Raw genomic sequence first — 26,306 nt, forward strand, 5'->3', positions numbered from 1 at the left:
CAAAAAATAAAAATTAATTAATTAATTAATAAATAAATAAATAAATAAATAATGGTAGGCTAAGGTCACAAAATAGAAATTATTAAATGCTTCTTTCGTCAGTGAAATTGAGCTCAAAAAACCTTTTTCTGTTTCTTTGGTCAATGTATTAATAATGAAATAAAAACAAATTTTAACTTTCTATCACTTTTTTTCTAACGCTATAAATCTGTACTTTCGGGTTCTTTTTTTGTAGATAAAACTGGTGGCGGAGGTGGTGGAGGTATGGGTCGCTGAGTTCTTGTTGGTGTTTTTGATGCTGGTGATTGTCCTAAAATGAATTTCATCTCATAATTAAAACATAATTTAATAATTGTTAATATGCTAACCAGATTGGATGTCTGATGGTATATGACTGTGACTAGAAAAATTTGGACTTATATTATGCCCACCATTGTCATCATTTGGACTCTCTTGGTTTGTACAATAAGCATCCATTATATTATCTGAAATTGAGTAATAAATATCCCCGTAAGTATTTTGAAAATATTTATCTTAAAAGTAAAATTAAATACAATAATAATAAATTCATACTAACCAGTGTGTTGATTTTGATTAATTTCTTTATCGTCACATTGATCACCAACTTGTATCAACGAAACTTGTTGTTTAGACACAGTGTACAGGTGTGCTCTTTCCAACATAGGCCCTTGATCCACCTATAATTATAAAAAATGATTCAATATTGAAGCATGCATAGTGAAATTAAATTATTATTACATCTACTTTATCATTAGAAACATCTGTTAATATTCTAAGACTCCTAAATGAAGAACTTAATGGTCTTTGTAAGGATGCTGGTCGTTCAGGTATAGCAGGTTTGCGGAAAACTGTATCATCAGACGTTTCAAGTATTGTGCGTGGAGCAACTGCAGGCTTAACAGGGCGTTTCAAAGAACCTGTATCAGCAGCTGGTAACTTTTCTCTAGGAGATTCGGTAGTTTGACTAGGTTTCACTAAGGAACCAGGCGGAGGTTTATCACAGTTTGCTTTATCATGGTCTTTTATAGTGACTGAAGGACTTTCAAATATGTTGTTGGCCTTAATTGTCGGTGATGGTGGGACTGGAGCAGGTTTACTTTTACGTCCTCTTGTGTGCGGTTTAGGGCTCTCTGATGGAGGGCTAAATATAATCAAATTGTATACTTCATTAATTAATTTAAATGGTTTAATAAATGTTGTTTTGATAGTTTTAAAAAAATTAAATAAAACACACATATATAGAATAAACACAAAAACATTAAATACCTGATATCAGTAATATTAGTACTAGATCTACTTCGTTTCAAATTTGTGTCAAAAGTATCATTTGTATATATCAAATGTGTATCGCCACTACTTGATCTTTTATGTCCATTAAAATCATTTACGTCCAACGCCTTTAATGTGACATAAAATTCTTCTTCTGAAAATAAAATTTTTTCATTATTTAATAATAAAAATGTACTGATTACTATCAAATATTTTATTTTTACCCCCAGGAAAAATCCAATCTGAATGGGAAATTAGACAGTCCACAATGATATTATGACATGCAGCTGCGTTCATATTTAACCTAGTCCAACAAACAAAAAAAAAAAGGAATATAAGCAATATAAAATTCAATACACATGAATTCTTACCCTATATTATCACTTTTATCTTCAGGTGTCCATAAAAGGTTAGGTGCAATAACTATAGCTAAATTTTGTGGGCTCATTTTATTTACATCTTGATGTTTGGTCAATAAGGCCAAAAATTTTATTATATATCGTAAGTTATATAAATTAGATTGAGGTAACTTTTGAACAACATTTAAAATTGCCTGAAGTCTACTTTCACTAGTTTGTAGCCTAATAAATAATAATAATACATTATAGAATTATCAATAATAATAACAAATAATATTAGGTAGTTAATAAATGAAATCAAAATACATACTTAGCTGCAGCCATCCATTCTTCATACAAATGATGAGTTAATAGAGGTTCGGGTAACTGTCTCAAATAAGATTTTAAAACTCCAGCAATTATATGAGGATCCCTGTATTCAACTGCTGATTCTAAATCTAGACAATTAGAATCTAATCTGAGTTTCATGCACCGTACTTTAGAAGCACCAGCTGCAATTCGAAACAATCCTTCTTCTTCCACACTCATTTCCAATAAAGCACAAATACACAGTTCAATCGGATAGGCTATTCGTCTACTTGTAACTCTTAAATGGTCTTCAAGTTTTTGACCAAAAACTGGCTTTGATGGGTTACTATCTGCAAAAAATGCATAAAATATGTTAGTCAATATTTAAAATATTAAAGGATTAAAGAACATACCAATAACAGTTTCTAATTCAGGAACTATTTCATCCAAAACAGCTAATGCAGTTTGGTGGTAAGAACGTTGATGTTTTATTAATTCCATAAGAACAGATGAAAGTTCTGCTTCTCGTGAAATTAATTGAAATATTTCGGATGCTAAAGAGTCCTTAATGTAAATAAAAAAAATTTTTTTTTTAAATGAATAACTATTATTGATTATTTTATACACATACTTTGCATTGTTCGACTTTCAATTCTATATCTTCTAATTCTTCTTTAACTGCATCTACTTTATTTGTATGAGAACTTCCAGAATTTGAGTTTTTTAAGACTCCTTGGTATCTTTTTAAAAATAAAATACAAATAATAATTTTAATTTACAATACTAAGTGTAAAATCAAAAATATAATATTCATTATTCATTAATATAAAACTCAATTATGATACCATTTGATACCTATTATTTATTAAGTTTGTTAAATAATTACGTATTAAATTGAAATATTAAAACAAAAATATGGACATCAAAGAAAATAAGGCAATAGGTCTATATATTTGAGTAGTTATCAAAAATATATAATTTAGTTTTACTATTAAATATAAAAACAAATATTACTTTGCTCGAGCTAAATCCATATCAAGCACCAATTTAGTAAGCAATCGTTTTTGCTTTATAATATTTGGCACATCTACATCAAGAATTTGTTGTAGTTTACTAAGCACTGTTTGTTCAATACGTGATTCATAATCTACACCTGCATTAGCTAAACATATTTGTACTTTGCTACATTCCACTAATACTTGTCTAAAAAATAATAATCATTTAAAATAACCTTAAATTTAAATTTAAAAAAATATATAATTAAAGTTTGAGACAAATTAAATCAAACCACTACACATAAACAAATCATGGGTTTTAATTAGTAAATCTAAAGGTAATTATAATTTTATTTCACCATAATAAAAAACTTGATTCTTTTACTGAGTAGTAAATAGGGATTTCTCTGATTCATTATTGTTTGTTTATGTATCAGTAGCTTTAACGCAAACTATAAAAGTATGCAGTTAACAATATTTTACCTTAATAAATTATCTTCTTCAATAGAACCATTATCAAGCATTGCCATAGCTAACAAATAATCAGGCATTTTTTTCTGAAACATTAAAAATGAATTATTGAATATTATGATGTAATAAAATATAATATAATATAATATAATATAATATAATATTATATCATATTATATTATTTAATAATGATGTATAAGAAAAAATATATTAGTTACTTACAAGTCGTTTTTCACGTGCAGGAGCGTCATGGCCAAGCCCAGGTGATATTAATGTGGCTAATAGTTTTTTTGTAGTATTTTGACAAGCATTTTTTATAAATTCTACTCGTTTTTCTGCTGTTTGTAATGTATCAGAAAGAGCTTCAGTTTTACCAGACCTAAAAAAATTGAATAAAAATATTATTTGAATATTTGTAAGTTTATAATTATAACATTAAAAAAATTTAATTCATCATACCTAGAAAATGTCTGGTCAGCGAATTGCTTAACTTTAAAAAACTGCCTTTTCATCTTCGCTATGCTTGGATAAAAATTAAATAGTAAAAGCTACTTAAATAATCATATCATATTATTGTCATAAAATGAATAATTATTGTAAAACCTAAAAACCAAAAATAATTATTTTATTAAATAGTTGTAGTCACAACTGGTAGATGCACACAGTTATAAAAATTAAGTAAATATTGACATCAATTAGATTAGAAAATTGTTTGAAAAAGATGAGATTAGAAATGTTTAAATATTGAAATTGGTATTCCTATTATTTGAAACGATTGTACAATTTAGATAAATACTTAATATGTTAATAAATTCAATAAGTCTTAAAACACTGTTATTTGTATAAAAACATAATTTTAACTATTGACACTAAATTAATGTATATAATAATAATAAACTATGATTGTACAGTCAGAGTTATATACTCAGGAATTAAAGGATACTAATGAGATAACATTATTAAGGCCTTTGATTATTTGTTTAACTTATTCAATAGGTACAGACAAATTATAAACGGAATATACTGTGAGCTCCATAGTGTATAGTAATAACTAATAATAGTATTATTAAGTATTCAGTATACTGCAATATTATGTTCTATGATATATTATCATATAATACAGTGAAATCACTCAACAAACAATGATAGTATCCTATAAGTATTGTGAAAAATATGCTCACGAAGAGGCAAGAAAACCCATAGGTATAGCCAAAATTTATTAGACAACACCATTCAAAAAAGTTATTTTTAAATAAAATATGGGTAGGCCAAGCAAACACGTTGGCTGTGTCGCAGCATACAATTAAAGTTAAATACAACAAAATTACAACAGATACAATTAGTCAATATCTTAGACGAACCTAACACTATTATTAAATTTTAATACAAATTAAATTAAATTTATTCTAAGAATTATTATACAGTTAATTAGCTTTAAAATGTTGAAATGATATAGGATGTACTTTATTTAAAATTAACTAATTGAAAAATTCACAACATTGAAGTTTAAATAAAAGTGAAAGTAAATTCATATTGTGAATAATATTATATAGATCTACCTACAGTGAGTCATTTCTAAAAATAATGAAATGTATAGAAAGATTTAACAGATTTACATTAATTTTTATCTTATTGAATTAAATATAACTCTCCATTAAATTATATTAAATAAAAACAATGTTAATCAGGACAGTATGGGTAATAGCACTCAGATGTGCATTTACTATCTTAATAATTAGTATATAATACACACATACCTATTACCTACAGCAATAAAGAATAGCATGAAGATTTTAAACAAGCTATCAAATAATTGCAAGCAAAATTAGCTTTAAAGATAACCTATAAATTATAATTGAAACCCAAGTACTGAATATAAATATATATATTTATAGTTGTAGGTTAGGTAGTTGTATAATATTCAATAAATGTTTATTATTATTATAAATGTTTTATTTAGTATTTTACAATTTCTCATACTTTTAATGCCTAAAGAATTCAGAATATCATTAAACATTTGCTTTCTAAGAAAAATAAATTATAAACAACAACAATAACAAGAATATTGATTACATTTTGTAGGCATGTAAAATTTAAGTAGTCCGACTACTTTATACTAAATCTAAATATTCATTATTGGAATTTAATGGTTTTTAATAAATCATAACCACATACCTATAATAATATGAAAAAAAACCCATTAAAATCATTAGTTGACAGTAAATTTTAAAATTACCATTATTTTCTATTTTTTTTATGAAGTATACCTCATAAAAAATAAAAATAACTGATTATTGTTTAACTAATATGTCATTTAATGAGGTCATACATCCATTTGTTAAAAAAAAAAAATATAATTGTAACATGCATAATAAAATATCCCTTACTTAAGCAGGGTTACATGAACAATCACTAAACATTTATTGAATCAATAGTGAGCTAATGGTCTCTTAAATATGATTTAGTGGTCCGTTACATTTTACTGAACCATTAAATTCATTAATTTTTCAATTTTTCATGCAACCCAATGTTGGTATATTTTGAATTCATATTATGTACATTTTGTACATAAAAATAATGGTATAAAAATTCTTTAATTCTTAAATCAGAAAGTCATAAGCAACTTTAAAATAAATTAACATTTTTTTATAAATATTGTTTTATTGTAATAAAAGATAAAAATTTATCAATAACAATAAACATTTGTGTTAATTGACATAGTTACAATTTGGCATATACAACTAAGTATAAATCATTAAGATTATTAAAACTAAAATATTAAAGAATTCTTAGATTAGTTCATATTATTTAAATAAGTCAACTAATTGAAACCATAAATATATTTTATTGAATTAAAAAACAATTTTTTATTCTTGTGTATAGCAATGAGAAAAAATGTACTTCTTTTACAATCATTAATTCTTTTTTAGTTACTTTACAACTCAAAAGTTAGGTTAAGTTCCTAATTAAATTCTGATAAAAACAATATAATGTCTCTGAACAATTGATTAATATCCAAATTCTTTTGATAGAATGCTGTTAAATACATTGGTATACATTCTTAGCTGAAATAGTTTGATTTTACCAATGTGTGCCAAAGTTTACCAATGCAACTATTAATAGGTAAATGATTTCTGGTTTTCACTTTTAACTTTCTATAATTATGAATAATATTTATTGGGTATTAAAAACCAGAATTTATAAAACGAGAGATTATCGTGTGCAAAAAAATATAAAAATTTGTTTTGAATTAGCTTTAACCAATAAGTGAGTTGTAAGCTGTATATTAGAATAAAAGCATGTATCAGGTTTAACTTAATAAAAACATTTGACCAAGTTGTACCACATTAGTAAGTGTTACTTTGTACTGGAGTTTTTAGATTTCACAATTATTCCATATTAAACAATATTTTAAAATAAAACTAAAAATGTACATGGATTGTAGACAAATTACTTATACATTCATTGTACTGAGATAAAATCAAAAAAGCTGAACTTAATAACTTACGCTACAGTGCTAGCGGCCCGACGTTATCCTCCGACCACCGAACTTCGAGAAGGACAACCACAGCATGAAACGGAAACGTTTTTACTCATTTAAAGGAAAAAATGAAAAATTCAATTTTTCTACAACTAGATAAGGAAAAAACTTTAAAAATTGGTGAAGGAAAATGTCAACATTTATACAGCGCTACCAACAGAGATAACTAACCGATTGTTTTATTTTGTTACCGCATAGTGCATACTCATTTTTTAGTACAATAGAAGACTTTATTTTAACAATTTAGGTACAATTATTATGGCAGACGAATATTGCTTATTGGCTAATACGACAAAATAAAAAGGACATCTCTAATTACGAATTCGCGTGATATCGACATAATAAAATGCTATCTAAACTATTAAAAACCATTTATGAATTGATGTCAAAAATAATCGAATAAGTTTAACTTAATTTCGATTTTTAGACCCTGCACTGTACACGTAATCGTTAGTTGGTAGAATCGATAACACTTCTGATATCGAAATTTTTCTTTGAATTTTCCCTTGTTTCTAAAAAGAAATAAGAATTTTCGTTTTGTATTACGGATTTTGAACTTCAACACATCATTTTATAGTGAAGACGATATAATTTAGTATTTTTGTGTTAAATAATAAATGCTGCAGAGAAATGGCAGGACAAATAGTGAGTATCTAAATGGCTAAGTATCATCGAGTTACATTTTTCTATTGTTATTACATACAAAGTACAATATTATACTTTTTTTATATAAAGGTGCTGTGTCATTGAGTGTTTAACTTGTTTTTAAATATTTTCTTTTTAAATGCCAATCAGACAATTGTCTATTGATAATTTAAACTTCCGGTACATCAAATATTGTCTAATTTTTATTTTATTTACATTATACTTGAATACACTTTAGTATTCAATTTTTCACCTTTCTGTTGCATATTATTATTTTTACTGAAATTTGATTTAATGACAACTACCTATAACAATTTAAAAGTATAGCCTAGTTATTCATTATTTGTTCCAGTATACAGATGATTTAATCCTTTTGTTTCTTAATAAATTGTTTTATAACTATTGTTTTTTAATTGTGTATTACATAATTGGACATTTAAGTTGCTAAATAACCTTAGACTTACTCTTAAACAATTATTTTATAAATACATATTTATTTGAAAATTAAACATTTTTCAGGTATTACGTGTAGAATCTCCAGATGGAACAAAAAGAGTACAAGTTTCACCTACGGAATCAAGTTATAATTTATTTGAAAAAGTAATGAAGTATACCTATTAACATATTCATCTTTTTTTATAAGATTTAAACTTTATATTTTTAAAATAGAGAAATTATATATATCATAATACCTAGTGAATAATACATTTTTAATGAAACTTCAATTGTGAATTCAGCACTATTTCAGAAAAATATTCTAATATTATTTTCAAAATTTTTACAGGTGTACAATGCATTTTCTCTTTCAAATTATGGTTTCACTTTATTTAATGATCGAAATCGTAAAAACGAAATTAAATCATCTAGAAGTGTATACTTGAACAGCTTAAATCTGAAACATGGAGATAAGATATACATGTGTCCATTAGATCCAGATAATATATGGGCAATTCCTGGCCCATCAAGTGCAGGTTCTGCTAATGGAAGTCGTTCTTCTTCAGTAGTGTCCACGCCAGGATCCACTACATCACTGCCATCAAATGGAAAGAAAAGTTCAGGATCAACAAGTCAAGTAGAAGAAGATGAAGTGGATAAACAACTATGGAAATTAGATGGAAAAATTAAACGTCTCAAAGATAAAAAATAGTAAATAATAATATCATTCATTTTTAACTGTTCATATTACTATTTAATAAACTTAATAATAATGCGATATACTTTTAGTTGCCGTCATGGAGATAATGGATGTTGTGTCCATTGTTCACCTTTAGAACCATACGATGAGGAATATTTAAAAACACAAAATATGAAGCATTTATCTTTTCATTCATACCTTAGAAAAATGACTGCTGGAGTGGCAAAGTAATTTAACTATTTTTTTTTTAAATTACTCAAATGATTCAATTAAATTAAATTTCTTTTAGAGGAAAATTTTTACTGTTAGAAAATATAAGCTGTCGGATAAAAGAAGGCTGTACAGGACATTTACCATGGCCAAAAGGTATATGTTCAAAATGTCAACCATCAGCCATTACGTTAAACAGACAGGTAAATAAAATAGGTAGATGAGGTATTTTATTGATTTATATAACTTATATGTTTTTGGCAGACCTATAGGCATGTTGACAACGTTATGTTCGAAAACTCAGAGTTGGTAGAACGTTTTTTGAATTATTGGAGGATTACAGGACATCAACGTATCGGATTTTTGTATGGGCGATATGAGATACATCCTGATATACCACTTGGTATAAGAGCTGTAGTTGCAGCAATTTATGAACCACCTCAAGTAAATCTATTCATGTTCAAAATAAGAATTAAATACCTACCTATTTTTTTATTGAATTTTTTTGGTGTTCAAGTAATAATACAACTAACTGATAAGTATTAATGTTTCAGGAAAGTTCAAGAGATCATGTTAAATTATTGCCTGATGAAAAACAAGATATAGTTAATGAATTGGCTAGATGCTTAGGGCTTACGTCGGTTGGTTGGATTTTTACTGATCTTTTGACTGAAGACATGCAAAATGGAACTGTATGATTATTTATTATATATTTATTACTATAATTATAATTGTATACCTATTTTTTTTTAAATAACTTAGGTAAAATATGTTAGAAACATAAAAAGTCATTTTCTATCTGCTCAAGAATGTATAATGGCTGGATACTTCCAAAATTTACATCCAAATCCTTGCCGTTATGCATCCAATGGATATTTTGGTTCAAAATTTGTCACTGTCTGTGTTACGGGTATGTTCATAAAATTAATAACTTATAAGAATCCAGTTGTGAAATGTAAAATGCTATTTCGACTCTGTTTTTTTATGTACGTACTATGCATATAAAGTATAAAAAATTGCAATTCAATTATTTTATGATTATAGAATTGGTCATATTAATATATAATCTGAAAATACACAATTTTACTTTAGTATTTATTATAAATATTTCCATACAGTATTTTTATTGCCTAATTTAAAATTAAATTGATAGTTGGTGACATTATTTTTATAATTTCTAACAATTGAAATATTCATTTTATAAGTTGTTTATGTAGTTTTGGCAGCTTTTATATTTATGATAATTTTGTATGCATGCCTTTTAATTTTCATTTATTACTTTTACTTAATTTGTTTGTGGTTTATAGGGGATGAAAAATGCCAAGTGCACATGGAAGGCTATAGTGTATCTAATCAGTGTATGGCTTTAGTTAAAGATGACTGTTTGGTACCAACCAAGGATGTACCCGAATTGGGGTTTGTTCGTGAATCTTCGGACAAACAATATGTGCCTGACGTCTACTATAAGGTATGTATAATAAAGTTCTATATATTTTTTTAAACCAATTATTTTAATTAGAATATTTACTATTAAAAACATTAGTTCATTGTTAAACTAGAAAAACATGTTAGTATACTAGAATTTATATTATGAAATCAGTATTTTTTTAGAAAACGGAAACTTACAATATTAATAACTAAATTCTTAAAAAGTATTATTTGTAAATTAATTTCTAAGCTTGAATTTCATAAAAATCAAGTATCAAATTGTATTTATATTTTATATATCACACTACACATAATATTTTTTTAACTATTAGGAAATAAATATACAAGGGTATTCAATATGATTTTCAATGGTTTTATATTTTAAGTTCTTTGGTTTAGAATGATCATTGATACATTAAATACAATAATACTATGTTATTTAGTTTCTGGTAGATTCATACCTATCTGTTCGATGCGGGTTCCCTTCACCACACAAACAACATGTAATATAAAATCAAATTCATCCCATGCTTGCTCCATCATATTATCCATTGTAATTGACTCCGTGAATTATTTTACCTTCTCTGTGGTTGATAGTAACGGTAATATGTACACAGTTTCTTTAACATATCTTTAAAAGAAGTAGTCACATGACATAAGATTCGGTGACCTAGGAGGCAAGATGCAAAGCATGGGATAAATTGTGTATTTTTGTAATTGTATGTAAGCAACACAAGGATTTTAGACCAAATAAAACAGCTATACCTTTCTATACAGCACATTGGTTCAATAAATAACTAAGTAGATTTATTGATATTTTATTAAACAATAATATTGCTAAAAAGTTGTTCCTGCATGTGTTGTTTATCTTACAAACATAAGCACATCTACACATATAACGTTGCACACCTACGTACACAAATTCTTATTATAGTTTATTTATAATTAATATTATAAACAATATATATTACCAAATTTTTAGATGAGAATATATATTGTGCTCAAGCAATTTATTTTCAAATTTTCATTTTAACATAAGAAGTGCTTAAATAGTTCATTTTTTTCAAACTCATATAACTTTAAAATAAATATATTACTACATTATATTCTTCTCTTAAATTTCAATAATAAGCAAGTTTGCTGTACTATATGTTACACTTTTGCATGGCAGAGACAACACATGAGAGTAAGACCTGTTAAATACAATACTCTGTTTTGATTTAAAAATTGTTTATGTTTTGAATATGATATTGAATAATTTAGAACTGTTCAAATTTTAAAATTGATATAATAATGAATAACTAGCATTTATCTGTAGGAATTATTATTAGGGTTTATTGATGGTAATTAATAGCTCACTGCAATAAAAAAATATGTCATGTTGCCTATCCAATGGTGAAATCCCTCCACCCCAAAATCAAAAAAAATGTATTTAAATTTTAAGCTACCTAATTTAAAGGAGTTTTTAAATCCTAAGTACATTAACAAATCTATCAACAGTTCTTAGTTATGGCGACAGTGCACCCAAATTGTAGCAATTGCTAAATAATACTGTGCAAAATCTTATATAAAGATTATCAAGAATGTCTTGATCATATAATAATTAAATTATTAATATTTTAAGAACATTTCATGATTCTATGGTTTACCTAATTTTAATAAAATAATGTAAATTATTTTGTTATCAGTTTTGAAAATATAATAATTTGGCTTTATATACTATGGCAATCCATCCAACCGATTCCTGTTGCTTACATTTTTTGAATTAATTATTGCTACAAATACTTTTTAAATCTCTTGGATATGAGTTAAAATATTAAATGTGCAGTTTTTGATATCATTTTCACTTAACATATTTAAATGATAACATTTTTTGGATACTTATTATTTGATCTGAGACATAGCATATAATTTAATTCTGCTTATAGGATATTCTACAATTATTAAAAATCAAATAACTACAATTTGTAGAACTATATTTTTTTATACTCTCTGAATTGAGATGAAAGATCCCCTATAAATATTATTAATAAAGATTTTTAACTGTCAAATACAAAATAATAAATCCCATTGAAAATATATTTATTATTCATGAGTTCATGACAAACACTCCGAAATAATTTACAATTATTCATGTATGAATATGTCATAATTTATCGTACCGATTAATAATATAACCTTACTCATCAACATATTATAATGTATACATTTATATTATATAACTCAGTTTACTTATAATATTGTTTACAATTGTTTGGTATAATAAAATAAAACAAACTTATCTTGTGATGAATAAAACATTTTCAAAAACAAAATCATGTCTGGGTAAAATCAAAAAATAATATGAACGTTGAGTATACATTGAAAAACATTTACTTTTGGAATACATTAAATTATAAAATAATCTATTCCTGGTATCGAAAAATTTGTGTAATTGTCTTTTTTCTTCAAATTATAAATGTAAATACTTATTTTTTTTTACCTCAACTTTAACAATAATTAGACCAACTTTAATTGATCTATATACAGTAAAATATAATAACATTGTAATTGAAGTTGAAAACCAATGTTTGTATTCAAACACTATATAATGTTATATTATTCTGAACTTTAAATTTTAAACAGGTATATAACTTATGCATATCTGTCAGGAAAGAAATACAGTTAAGATATTATGGTACACAATTTGAAAAATAATAACATGAATAATTCACTGTGCGCAACTTAAATTTAAAAACCGCCATTATATTATTTGATAAATTTTAATATATATGGGATATAATTATTGTTATTATTTAAAACTAATACACGTTTTGGATTCCAAAATAAATTTATCGAAACCTCCGATAATGGATTACAAAAATACACATAAACGTTCACTTGCTTCTATAAACTACTCGATCGATTATTTAGTTTAAATTAACATTAAAAAGAGGGTTATGTTAAACTTTACCACAACTAGATATGACAAATGTCTTGGACGGTTTGCCAGTTTGATCTCCAAACGAGGCCATTTTTTCAACGAGATCAATACCATCTACCACATGTCCAAAGATTGCTGTGAACCCACGCATCTCTTGTAGAATAATACGAAATTGTGATCCAACCATACCCATATTATCATGACGTTTTTGAGTGCGGCGCATTCCTACAGCTCCTCGAACTGCAGGAAACTTAGTATCATCGGGCATGAAGTAACTTTCGTCATATATAGATTTGCCACCACGACCATTGTTTAATTCAAAATCACCAGTAATCACAGATTCTCCATCCCAACATTGAAATATTGAGCAGCCTTTATATGAACAACCATTTGTATCACCAACAGTTAATACTTCAAAATTCTTTGACATTTTTGGCGCTACATCTGGACGAGTTTCAATGACTAAACGACCAAATGATGTCCCATTTACTTCAATATTGAAGTAAAACATAGGATAAGTATTAACATTACGAATTGAAGGTACATTATTCAAAATAGCTGGTGGTGGACTGTTTTGAGACGTTATCAGTACTGGTTCATTTGATGATATTGAGGATAGAGACGTTGTATATTGAGTGGTGGACGAATTTCCAGGAGAATTTTTTGCAAACTCTGATCCATTTACAAGTTGAGTGACATGTTTGGGTAGTACATATCTTGTAAACAACTGTGCAGTACAATAGTTAGCCAAGAAAAAAATATGGGTGTTTGGATTTGCTAAATCTGCAGACTTATATGATTCTAAAGCCATGGACTGTAATGAAGACAACGATTGTTTGATCATACCAAAATCTAACAAGTTAGTAGAAGATATGATATCTTCTAATTGGCCATGTGCAAATTGTTCAGAGTATTTATTTTGTACTTTCTGCTTCACTTGTTCTAGCCGATTTAAATATAATTGTAAATCATATAAATCATCTGTACGCAAATTTGTTGGTTTTATACTATTCAAAGTTTCATTGGTCTGCAGTAAATCATTTGTATTTTGAGTCCAACCACTATTTAACTCTAGTTCAATTTGAGTTTTTAGCGTGTTACAGGCATCTAGAACCCTCAAGAGAAATTGGCGTTTGTGTCCAAATAAATTTTGAATTTCACTCATCAGTTTAGCAATAGCTATAGTTTCAACTTGAACCTATAATATAAAAACAATTATAATTAAGAATACAATTTAAATACCAAATAATACTTACTTCACTGATTAGATGGTCACGTGCATCATTATTTGATTTTATGGAATGTCCAATATGATCAGATTGAGTTCCACACGCTCGACATAACAACTGTTGGCAATTGTAACACCAAAATGAAAATGGCATTCCATGTGTATGACAATTTTCTCCCTAAAATCAAAAAAGTACCAAAATATTTTTAACCATCAACATTTTTAAAATCAATATTAATAACAAACCTTTCGTTCTTTATCAACAGATTTATTGACTTTTACATTTGCAAGATGTCTAATTAGACTGAGAATAGACTTTTGTGTTCGCAGAGTCTCTGGAGATTGCTCATCTAATTCAGTACGCTTCCAACAGTTTATGCAATACACTTCCAAACCTTTGAGCATAGTAGTCTTAACACATTGCAAACAAAAACAATGTTTACAACTAAGTTCCTTTGGCACAAATTCTGTTTCATTAAATTTCTGCTTGCAACAGCCACATATGATAAGTTCTTCAAATTCAAAATCTTTTTTCGTATCCATCATCTATAAACAATGGATAATTATATCTGTATTCAGTACAATAGAATAAAAAAATAAATTAGGAATATTGGTTGATTAAAACTATCTGTACCACTTGAATAATGCATATTTAAGTAATTGGGAAAAAAATGTAAAATATGCATACACGATACATCAAATTATTTTATTTTATTTGTTATTCTTCTATAACTATTATTATTGTATTACTAAAAATAAAAATTCTATTTGTACCATAATTTGATGTAATATGCTCATAGGTGACTGGTAAGGTTAGGTTAGGTTATTTAATACCATAGTAAAATGCCTTGTACTTAATACAACTATGCAAGATGATTGTATGGATCAATTTATTAAATTAAAACAACTCAATTTTATAAACTCAAATTAATAATTAAATTTTTTTAAGTGATGCTATATTAGATACGTACTGTTATTCTATTATGATTAAATATTAATTATTTTATTATTATTAAATAATAAAAATAGTTAATATGTCAAATATGGATAATTGTTGAAAATTATTTTTTTAATTTATAAAAAACAAGTATGTTGAGTTTATTGTCAGAAATCGTATTTATTTTTAAGTATAATTGAAGATTTGAATAGCTTAATAAATAAAAAGTATATTTTATGTACGATAATTTTTAACCTTGAAATTTATAATGTAGATTACAATAAAAAGATTTTTTTAAAAACTTTCGACCGAATAATGCATCTCATTTATCAATTCTTACGAAGTACGACATAATAATATCATAGTATTATGCATGACGTATAATATTGTATTATTGTTTTGTACTCGGAGTGACGAAGGTCAAGGGTGATCGATAATAATAACATTTATATCTTAAACGCGCGGCGTTCAAGTGCGTTTTTTTAAATTATTTTAAATTTTAATAATTTTTATTAGTGGTCCACCGACGGGGCCCCGGTCAAACCCCCAACTGTTGTTTAATAAACATGACATTATTATTATTATTAGTATTATTATACGCATAATAAAATATATCAAGTATGGCGGTGTGCGCAAATACACGAAATCAACTTACACTTTGGTGCAATGTAAACAAAATATAACGGGCGGCCGAACGATTAGCGCCTTGTGTAGGTGTAGTATATTATTATTATAGATAATAAATATACAATATTACGACGACGGTGTATAAAAAAAAAAAAATAATAATAATAATAATAAACAACAACAACAACAACTCGTGTGCGTTGTGATAAGTACGTTCCGCGTGCGTCGAGCGCGTAAAAATACCAATTACGAGTTACGCCTCGCGCACTTATCAATGGCGACGGCGGGCAAACACGATGTGACCGATGGCGCGCACTGTCTAAAATATTAATAATAATAATGTTATCACGACGGCGGCGCGACAAAATATGCGAATGGAGTAAAAATAATTATTCGATAATGTATTTCGTTGTGGATCGAACGGACGACAAACGACGGGAAGGCGACGGCGGGGGGACGTTGAAGGCAGACGGCGACAACGTTCGGAACGATTATGTATTACGAATTACGATTGTAACAATTACGCCATTAAATCTTATATTATTATTTGGCGCGACGACGACGACGGTGCCGTTGTTGTTGTCGTAGCAGCGGCGGTGAAACCGGGGCGGCGTCGTTGTCGGTGGCCCGTCATCGTTGATTTTCCGCTGTGCACAGCTATACGCGAATCGAGCACGACGATATCGACACTGTCGGCGGCCGTACCGTTCGGTGATAACCGACAATAACAATAACGACGACCACAACAACAACAACAACAACTGCTACTGCTACTACTACTACGACGGTATCGACGACAGCAGCCGCCGTGTTGCATGGCGATCGCTTCGGACGGTGCGTATACGACTGACGGTGACTGGTGTCGCGGCGGCGGTGGCGGCAGCGTCGGGCCCGGTGTTTGTGTCGATCCCTCTCCCGCGCGCGCGGGTTTTTCGGAAGTACGCAGTTCGCTAGCGGCGCGGCGCGGCCCGGCTCCGGGTTTCGGGTCTTTTTTTCCTTCCTTCTTTCCACGCCGCCGTGTTGTTGTTTTCCAACCGCCCCGGCGAACCCTCCTCCTACCCTTCACACCGCCGCACCATGTCGGCAGTGCATGACGTACACACGGTCTACCGTAACACTATTTACGTTAATGCCCACGTCCCCCCCCATCCCCTTCGCGCCCGGCCGGCCACCGGTTGTTGTTGTTGTCGTTATGTTTTAAGTGATGGGGTGGTGTTGGTTGGCGGGTGGGTGGTGGGGGTCAAACGAAAATATCGTGTCCGCCTTCCCGTCTTTGTTTTTTCTTTATTGCGTTACATAATAAAAATAACAATATCATACATATTTTATACGACAGTACGAGCAATACACGACACGCTGACGTGCTGTTCAAACTGACACCGACTGGCGACTGGTAATCGGAAAAAAAGACCAAGGAAAAAAAGACCAAGAAAAAAAGACCAAAGAAAAAAAGGACAATTTACAATTTTTGAAAACTACATTTTAAAACCGAGAATAATCATTTTAGTTATTTTGTTGTAATTTTATAATTAATATGTACATTATAATATATTTTTTGGATATTATACACAATTTAAATTTAATAAAAGGAGAAATTACCTTCATTACAAATTTACATAATATTATTTATACGCCATCAAGTAAACGGTATAGGTTAGGTTTTTATTATATTTTATTATATTTATTATATTTTGTGTAACAGCGTATTTTATTTTAATGTGTTTTATTATTAATTACTATTTATATTTTGACTTATTTACAACATTAACTGTTTACAGTGTTACCAGTGTTACAGTACTATATTTTATATCATAAAATTACAACAAAATAACTAAAATGATTATTCTCGGTTTTAAAATGTAGTTTTCAAAAATTGTAAATTGTCCTTTTTTTCCTTGGTCTTTTTTTCTGTTGGTCTTTTTTTCCTTGGTCTTTTTTTCTTGGTCTTTTTTTCCTTGGTCTTTTTTTCCTTGGTCTTTTTTTCCGGGATTCCTGGCGACTACAGCTACGACTCGCTATTCCCCGAAAACGAATTCGACCCGCAAGAACGATAATAAAAATATAAGAAATATAGATAGCTATATGTATCAACATGTAAAGTGAAGAAGTGTTATTATTGAATAGAAACATTAAAATAACTTATAATATCTTATTATCATCAATAGACAATAACTGGCAAGTGTTTGAGATGGCGACGCGACGATTGATTTATTACTTATCAGTTATTGTTCGCTCTCTCGGGCAGCAATTCCGCGTTTCAAGTGTAATTAGTATTTGGCATAGACGTGTGGTACTATTGTACTTGGGTGATTTTGTCTCATTCCGCTATATTGTCCATACGGTTGGCGTATGACCTGTGACCACTATGGCTTTGTGTCAATGTGCTACTTATTGAGATTTTTAAAACCTCGATTTTCATGTGAACAATTTAATCGTGTAATATAAATTTATAATAATAAGAAGATAATATGGTACTTATGTTTTATCCGAACTACCTGGAACAATCGAGAATTTGCCAAGTTAGAGGACTAACATACATATTATTTGGACTACCTACCACTCTTTTTACATATTTTGTGTATTTTTACATCACCTCATACAATTGTATGAGAGTTGTAGTCATATAAAAGTAGTATTGTTTTTTTGGAGGGGATACATTTTTATGTTTCTAAAAAATAAAAATTGAATCATATTATTTCGAATTGATGTGATTTTGTCGCCACATAAATTCCACCAAATGTGAATTGGGGTGGCGTGTGGACCCTACGTGGGTGGACTTAGTTGGGCCACTTCACCAATCCCCATAATATTCTATCTTTTGCTTGTGTATCACTTTCACAGAATCTACATATTAATACCATTCCTGGTAATTATACGTATGTAGTTTTTCCTGGAAAAAAAATTTATATTGGTTGAAGTAAATTTCTTCAAATGATACAGTAACCCTCAGCCCTCTTAAATCCACCATAGACTGGTCCAATGTCCTGCGTCCAACAAAAATGCACATCTTTTGGCTATTACCTTTGTAAATAATTAATAATACTAACGCTGTTAAGATTTTTTTCGTTTGAAATAACTGCTATAATATCTGGTTGGTCATATTATTTGTCAAATAAGTTTTAATGTGTCTTCGGCTAAAACAAGTTCCAATCCGACCCTTGAGGAAGGTATGGAAGTTGCTTCAGTATATATAAATTAATAAAAAAAAGTTCAGAAAAAGTCAACTTGTAACCTTCTAGACTTGTTAGTTTAAATTTTTTTCTATTTTATGTATTTTTATGAGTTAAGGCATTAACTCAGGTTAAGATTCTAAGCTCTCAATATAAACTTCATGGGGCTTGGCAAAAAGTAATAATTTTTGCAAGTCTTAAAACATTTAAGTATTTCGTGCAATTAATAGTTCCTTAAATACTCAAAATGCCCAATTACACCAGATAATATTGGATTATTGTCGGAAATTTCTCAGTAATCTTTAAAATAATCTTGAACAACAAAAAATAAATACGAACATTGTTAAATTTTAACATTATTATAAAAATAATAATTTGGTAACGAGGGTTACACACAAGTTGTAGTCTCGGTTCAGAACTGTAATAATCGTACATGTACAATGACTTATTGTTGAGTTCAAAGTTAACACATACATTACAGTGACTTACTCATTGAAGAGGTGCACTCGACCGACACCTACTATACTGCAGAGCAGTTATCTACTTAACGAGTTTTTTATACAAATTGTAAACACAAAATAGTCGTGGAAGGGTTATTCCTACTAAAATTATTCTGCACACCGCGCGAAAAAATCCTGTGCACGCCGATGATGCAATGTAACAGTGGCGTAGCCAGGGGATGTTTTATATGTTGAAACACCCGTCTCCTCCTTGGCTGTATTTATGCAAAATAAATATGTACTTTATGATTCAGATGTCTGCAAAGTATGTAGAACATATGTTATATTTAATAATAAAATTTAAACACCTCTCCAAAAGAAATCTCGGCTGCATGTACCCTCCTGCAATCTAATAATATTATAATATTTAAACGCGGCGAAGAATATTAATAATATGATAGGTACTAACATCTAATGACGTTAAATTATTCATGTACCAAGTTCATGTACGACGGTTGTTTCGGGACGAAATTACGAAAGCGGAACGCCGACCAACTGCCAAAGTCTATATTATAGTGTTATACGGTATTACGGTATTTCGTGTCGCGTTGTTATGGCTGCATCGGCTCGGCCGGCCGCAATTCACGGTCAAATATGTACCACCACCCGGCATAACAAACGCCGTCCGCCTCCCCGACGCTCGAGCTGCCGGCGCCCCGCTCCCCCGCCATCTTGTCGATCGGATCGACCCCTAAAACCTCTACCACCCGCCGCCATTGCACTGCAGCACACGCGCACGTCGTCGTCGTCGTCGTCGTCGTAGGCACTTCACAGTCGTTCACTTTCCTGCAATTGCTCGCCGCCGCCGCCGCAAATACTCACTCCCACGCTTTTCAAGCTACGCGGCGCGACGCAACCCGACCCCAGTTTGGGCTGGTCCAGTAAGAGCGTTTGTTTCTATTATTATTATTCACCGCCCGGGGGGTTGGGTACCTCGGCCGCCGCCGACCTTGGCCAGTGACGTCACCCGAGCGTTACGTTTTTATTTCACCCTCTTTCGGGTTCCGGGTCGAATCGCCGAACGTTATATTTTTATAACAATATTGTTATTATTATTATTTGGCCGCCGCCCGCTCGCAGACACTACTGCCTGCACGTAGCCCACCCTTGTTTCGTACGCAATAACCTAAAAACAGTGCAGTGTTCGTTGGGTCTGTCGTCCGTGTGATCTTCCAGTGTAACCAGTGTAACCTTCCAGTCCGTGACGATCACTCCGAACGCAGTTGTTGTGGTTATTGTTGTTATAGCAGCAAGAGAGTAACCTTTTTAAATTGTATACCCACGGAATACGGATGTATGTGTGTTCCGTCAATTTGAAAAATCTCATTGGATTAACACTATACGACGTCCATATTTTGAGAGTTTTCTGTAGGTTAAGTTGGGCACTTGTTTATGCTGTTGAAGAATTTATCATTGTATGGAAAAAAACAACGGCCAAGATACGTTAGAATGAGAGTGGAACAAATTTACGATTCTTTGTATTCTTATGTGCTTGACATTCGAGACTCGAGTATTCAACTCTTCAGTCGTTTTTCATACAATACGTACGTGTTGTTATTGGTGCATACCCCCGGGTGTTCTATTATAGGTATCATGGTGACTTGAAAAATAATTGATAAAAAAAAAACATCCTTCCTCGAAAATCTGTAATCATATGAGAAATGTAAACCCTCATTCACCGAATTGTTGACATTTGCCATATGGAGTTCAATTTAAACACATATTTTCGATTACAAAACTTGTATAATATTCATTATTCACTTCCGTGGACACCTGGTGTTGTACCAAACTGTCAAAACTCATACATCCCACATTCTTACAGTATTCAACGCTATTACCTATTTTTATAGCTGGTTTTTTGAAATAAATTTCGATCAAATAATAACATTAAATTATTCAAATGGTTAATTCCGTGAAGGCAAAATGCAAAATCCGTTGTATGAAAATAATTAAACAATGAAGTAAAATAATTAAATCTTTGATTTCTAAAAATCTAGTGTGGGCTATGTGGCGTTATAAATTCCCAAACATCATAATATTATAAGCTTTTAAATAGCTGAAAATGTCTTTTAAAATATTCCTACCTCCTGGTGTTGGTTTCCAAATCGTTGTCTGTACAACTTTATCTTCTATAAAATATAAATATATTGTATGTATACATGATTATATGATCATTTTTGATTACATATACCCTCAAATCATTTTCCAACGTTAAATCTATTTATGTAGACACCATATGTGTAGAATGGGGGAGGGGCTAAGAGGGCTAGACCTACCCCCTAGAATTCGGCCAAGTCCCCTTGGAATTAACAAGAAGTTCCGGTAGCGTCGTCGATGAATCGTGGAAAAAAGTCCCGAGGAAAAAGGTCCTACATTAGGAAAAAGTCAATGAATAAAAAAAGTATAAAATTATAAAATTTAATAAAATGATAAATACTAGCAAAAATGTAGATAAAGCAAAAAGAGCATACTCAATTATGTTCTACATAAAGCAAACATCTTGCATTTCCATATTCCAAATATTCTCCTAGTAAATTATAAACAAATATGTGTACAAAATATATTTTTTTGAAAAATGTGTTTTTTAATTACATAAAATTATGTAAAAAGCTATGAAATAATGAGTGTTGTTCGATAAAAGAATCATCTGGAGATCACTCATAGGTTAATGTACGTTGAACAGAATTTTAGTTTTTAATTATTTTATACTTTAGTAGGAATGTATTTATTTTAAATAAAAATGAATAAAAATTTACCTTCAATAATTATTTTATTTCCACAAGTAGGTTTAGGTGGATCATTAAATGACTTGTAGTTTCTTATAGTTCTTTTTAGATATTCTTCTCTTGGCAATTCAAGTATATACTTCAGAGTTCGGGGAATATTTGATACCACTTTCTCGAAAATTTGAAAAAGCTAATATCACTTGTTAGTTAAGCTTTTCCATCATTAGGTTTTTCATTTTTGTCGCAGAAATAACATTTTCATTCCCTTGATGTACATTGTACATGATCATTATGCACAGAAATAAAAGTTGGGTGAGTTATGTCTAAATCAGTTTTTTAAAAACATGGACACTCCATAAAGTTGTTTTTTGAACACCCCCAACTCTAACGAATAAAATGAAAGCATTCTTTGTGGAATCTGAGCAAAAATCCCATTTACGCAACCTGAGGTTATTGCTAGAGTTAATTAATTTCATTTTTAAATGTAAATTTTCTTTTAAACTGTAAGAAATTATAAAATTTGAAAACAACTGCGCACTCATACGATGTAATCCAACAGACTGGCAACAGTCTCGTTACCTATATCATGACTTTGTCGGGTGCTTGTAATTTTTGATAGTATTAGTTTACCAAATATAGAATCAAACATCAAAAGATACGAGTTATGATGGATATTATGATAGATAACAAATAAATATGTTTATGCGTTTTATACATTACACACTAAAATACGAAGTACCTATAATACAATTGTACACGAAAAAGTATTTCGGTACATTTTCACTAACTTTTTTTCCCGATTACCGTCATCCATACCACTAGGAGAAAAAATGGTTGAGCCCCCCCCCCCCTCCCACGTATAAAGTCATTACGCTACGCCTATGGTAGGCACTATGTACCAGTCCTTTGAGTTTGAATATTAGTGTTAATAAAAAAAACAATTTAGTATCAACCATCATAGTATTATTACAATATTACCTAACGCGTTTAGTATTAACTTTTAAGTATAGGTTCTATAGTTACTATATCTTCTTACAATCTTACCTATCTGGCTATCTACACAGTATAAACTACATATTATACTCGTATTATTATAACCTTTTTTATTGTCATTAGTTACCAGACTTCCCCCTCCCCCAATCTTCTTCAGCAATAAATAGTTGAAATATAATATACCAATACAATTATGAATGCACATTTTTAAGGAAATATTTCAGCTTTTGATCATAAATTAAAAATATACGTTGATAAATGATGGAGAATGAAAAAATCTTATTTAGTTTAAAAAAATGACTATACTATAATATTAAGACCCACTACCTAAGTGTCAAAGTGATATTATAAGTTTACTATTTTTATTCTTATGAATCTTTGTGGACGTGAGATACTTGGTTTTAATTTATTGCTATTTAATACCGACTACGGTTTACGGCGGACTAATCGAGAGATTTATTTTGAAATTCGAAATGATATCGAATGTTATGACAGTTTTAAATTTGTGTTTCGTTGCTTTTGTTATTTATTAAAACTTTAAAGTTAATTATTAGTATGTCAAAATTAACATTTCATCGTTAATTTAACACGAGGATTTAACGCATATTTGATTGCATATTTTAGTGTCTGCGCATACTTCACTACATATTTTAATATTGACAATTAACAGTAATATATTTTTAATTTAATCTCTTTACCTTCCTGCTCACTCAGAAAATAGCAGTAGGTTTATTTTTTAGATATAGGTTTTCTCTAATAATTCTGTTTTATATAATTAATTTTTGATTATAGATAATATGTACATTTTTCATTTTTTAGAATTATTTTCTATCATATTATTTTATACAATTTATAATCATCTTGGGTATCATACATTTGTTTTTCAAAATTCTTTATGAATTTCCGTAATTATCAGCATTTTGTAAGCCACCATTAACCCAATATTAAATAATTATAAAGTAAAAACATATTTGTATATTTTAGTATTTCATTACATAACCTTCATCTCCAAACCATGTTTTTAATTATAGTTTATCTATTATATCACTACAGCAGATGATATTGAACTATTTTATACATTTTTTTTCTTCAATTTATTGATAAAAAATCTTGTTTATGATTTAATATTGCAGATATAATATCTTATTATTTTTTTTATAAAACTATCAATTATTACAAATAAGAAATTTTGAAATTATTCACATTCTATAAAGTACGTGTTTATTTATTGTTGTTATTACGTGGTTGGGCCTAATGTTCTAATACATGATCACGATCAGAGGATCAAAAAACCCTTTTTGTGTCTTTATTATGTTATCTATTTATAATTTAAAATAAGTTAATTTTTTTATGTTATGTAATGGTTCTCCTAACAATTTATTTTTTTTTTGCTTTTATTAGGAAAAAGACAGTTATGGCAATGAAGTGTCTAAATTAGCCCGTCCATTACCTGTGGAGTATTTGTTACTAGATGTACCAGCTTCAACACCCTTAACTCCACTGAATACGTTTACATCAATTAAAGACATCACTAAATTCCCTGTTGAAAACAGATTAATTGATGGGCATTTTCAAGACTTTGATTCATTATGCAAGTACCTAAGACAATTTACTCCATCACAATTCTACGAGTCTATTTCCGATTTTCATTTACTATTGTATATTGCTACAATGGATATGCTACCCATGAAAGTAATTTTTTTTTTAAATATTTATTACCATTCTTGTGTCTAACAAAATATTTTTTTTAGGACTCCATGGCTCCTCTGTTAGAAGCAATACAAATTAATGATAAACAAGCAGTGGTTGAATGGTCTAGGTCAGACGTGTGGGCAACACTCGAGCAATTGATCAGCAATACTTCCGACTCTGCTGTATCGGGGCATGTAGGTAACGGTTTTGCATCTGCTCAGACAGAATCGTGGACATGTATTCATTGCACCTTTATGAATAATTCTGATCGGCAATCATGTGATATATGCAGATTGCCAAGGGATATCAACTAAATGTTTTATAACAAACGTGTATCTCATTCACAGTAAATATAATTATATATATACATATTTTTTTATGCATTGTTTATTATATTGAAAAAAAACTAAATAACACAGGTAATATTATGTAATGAATTTTTGTTTTGTTGTATAGAGCATAAAAATTTAAGTGTATAAAAGAAAACTGGTGGATTATCCCAAAGTAAAAAAAATTTCTAATTTTAATTATGTTTTTTAATTTCAATAGAAATTTATAGTAATTTTTATCTTTATTGTACTGGTATTTTATTTTGATTGATTTTTCTTAATATAAAAATTGAAAACAATAAAGTTTATACCAAAGTAAAAAAAAAAATACGACTTAATTTCTTAAAATCTATGCAATACGCAATATTGAATGTTGCGTTTAATATTTTCCTGATTTTCTTTTTTATCCAACATCATTATTGAAATAGAATAATACTAAAAATGTCTATTTCAAAAGGCATTTGTACAAACTATAACATAATATCGATAAAATATAGTTAATAATTATAAAATCTTGTAAAATGTATTTAGATTTTTTTAACGACCATCTCACAATTAAAATATTTTGTACCTCTGAATATGAAAAACATGTACCTAATCTAGATATTTTAATATATTTGTTCATACATTATTTCCTGATGAAAAATAAAACATCAATTTACAGTCACATCCTGCATTTAATGTATAATTATTGAAAATATTATTGTACAATTTGTTAACATTTTAAGCATATTATAATATATTGAGTCTTAATACTTAAAATTTAAAAATATATTGTTTAAATGTATTTATAAAATATGTCACAATTGTTGAAGAAAA

The 26,306-nt window shown here is 29.1% G+C and overlaps 3 protein-coding genes across 5 annotated transcripts; 1 reads left to right on the top strand and 2 right to left on the bottom strand.

Moving 5' to 3' along the window:
• On the bottom strand, positions 1–7,575 carry LOC111037633 (rho GTPase-activating protein 44-like). Of its 2 annotated transcripts, none has more exons than XM_022320308.1 (15): positions 6,912–7,575; positions 3,863–4,006; positions 3,626–3,782; positions 3,416–3,489; positions 2,952–3,140; positions 2,569–2,677; positions 2,351–2,501; positions 1,960–2,287; positions 1,662–1,871; positions 1,515–1,594; positions 1,288–1,444; positions 766–1,162; positions 578–698; positions 369–485; positions 1–310 (listed from the first exon to the last, which is right to left on the bottom strand). In XM_022320308.1, the coding sequence occupies exons 2-15, from the start codon at positions 3,913–3,915 to the stop codon at positions 201–203; spliced, it is 2,253 nt and encodes a 750-aa protein (XP_022176000.1). In that variant the 5' UTR covers positions 3,916–4,006; positions 6,912–7,575; the 3' UTR covers positions 1–200. The 2 variants fall into 2 exon arrangements, with proteins under 2 accessions (XP_022176000.1, XP_022175999.1); XM_022320307.1 differs by having other exon boundaries at positions 2–310; positions 760–1,162.
• LOC111037634 (nuclear protein localization protein 4 homolog) lies at positions 7,575–25,537 on the top strand. Its single transcript, XM_022320309.1, has 11 exons — positions 7,575–7,589; positions 8,109–8,189; positions 8,374–8,735; positions 8,814–8,951; positions 9,014–9,137; positions 9,199–9,378; positions 9,489–9,626; positions 9,697–9,844; positions 10,242–10,402; positions 24,868–25,158; positions 25,218–25,537. Exons 1-11 carry the CDS (start codon positions 7,575–7,577, stop codon positions 25,470–25,472), a joined length of 1,893 nt encoding a protein of 630 aa, XP_022176001.1. The 3' UTR covers positions 25,473–25,537.
• On the bottom strand, positions 12,778–16,939 carry LOC111037635. Of its 2 annotated transcripts, none has more exons than XM_022320311.1 (4): positions 16,106–16,939; positions 14,760–15,059; positions 14,542–14,691; positions 12,778–14,483 (listed from the first exon to the last, which is right to left on the bottom strand). In XM_022320311.1, exons 2-4 carry the CDS (start codon positions 15,057–15,059, stop codon positions 13,305–13,307), a joined length of 1,629 nt encoding a protein of 542 aa, XP_022176003.1. In that variant the 5' UTR covers positions 16,106–16,939; the 3' UTR covers positions 12,778–13,304. The 2 variants fall into 2 exon arrangements, with proteins under 2 accessions (XP_022176003.1, XP_022176002.1); XM_022320310.1 differs by lacking the exon at positions 16,106–16,939 and adding an exon at positions 15,288–15,491.
• Positions 25,538–26,306: the final 769 nt, after the last annotated feature.

This window comes from Myzus persicae, unplaced genomic scaffold, assembly GCF_001856785.1.
Source record: "Myzus persicae strain clone G006 unplaced genomic scaffold, MPER_G0061.0, whole genome shotgun sequence".
In the NCBI taxonomy this organism is placed as follows: domain Eukaryota; kingdom Metazoa; phylum Arthropoda; class Insecta; order Hemiptera; family Aphididae; genus Myzus; species Myzus persicae.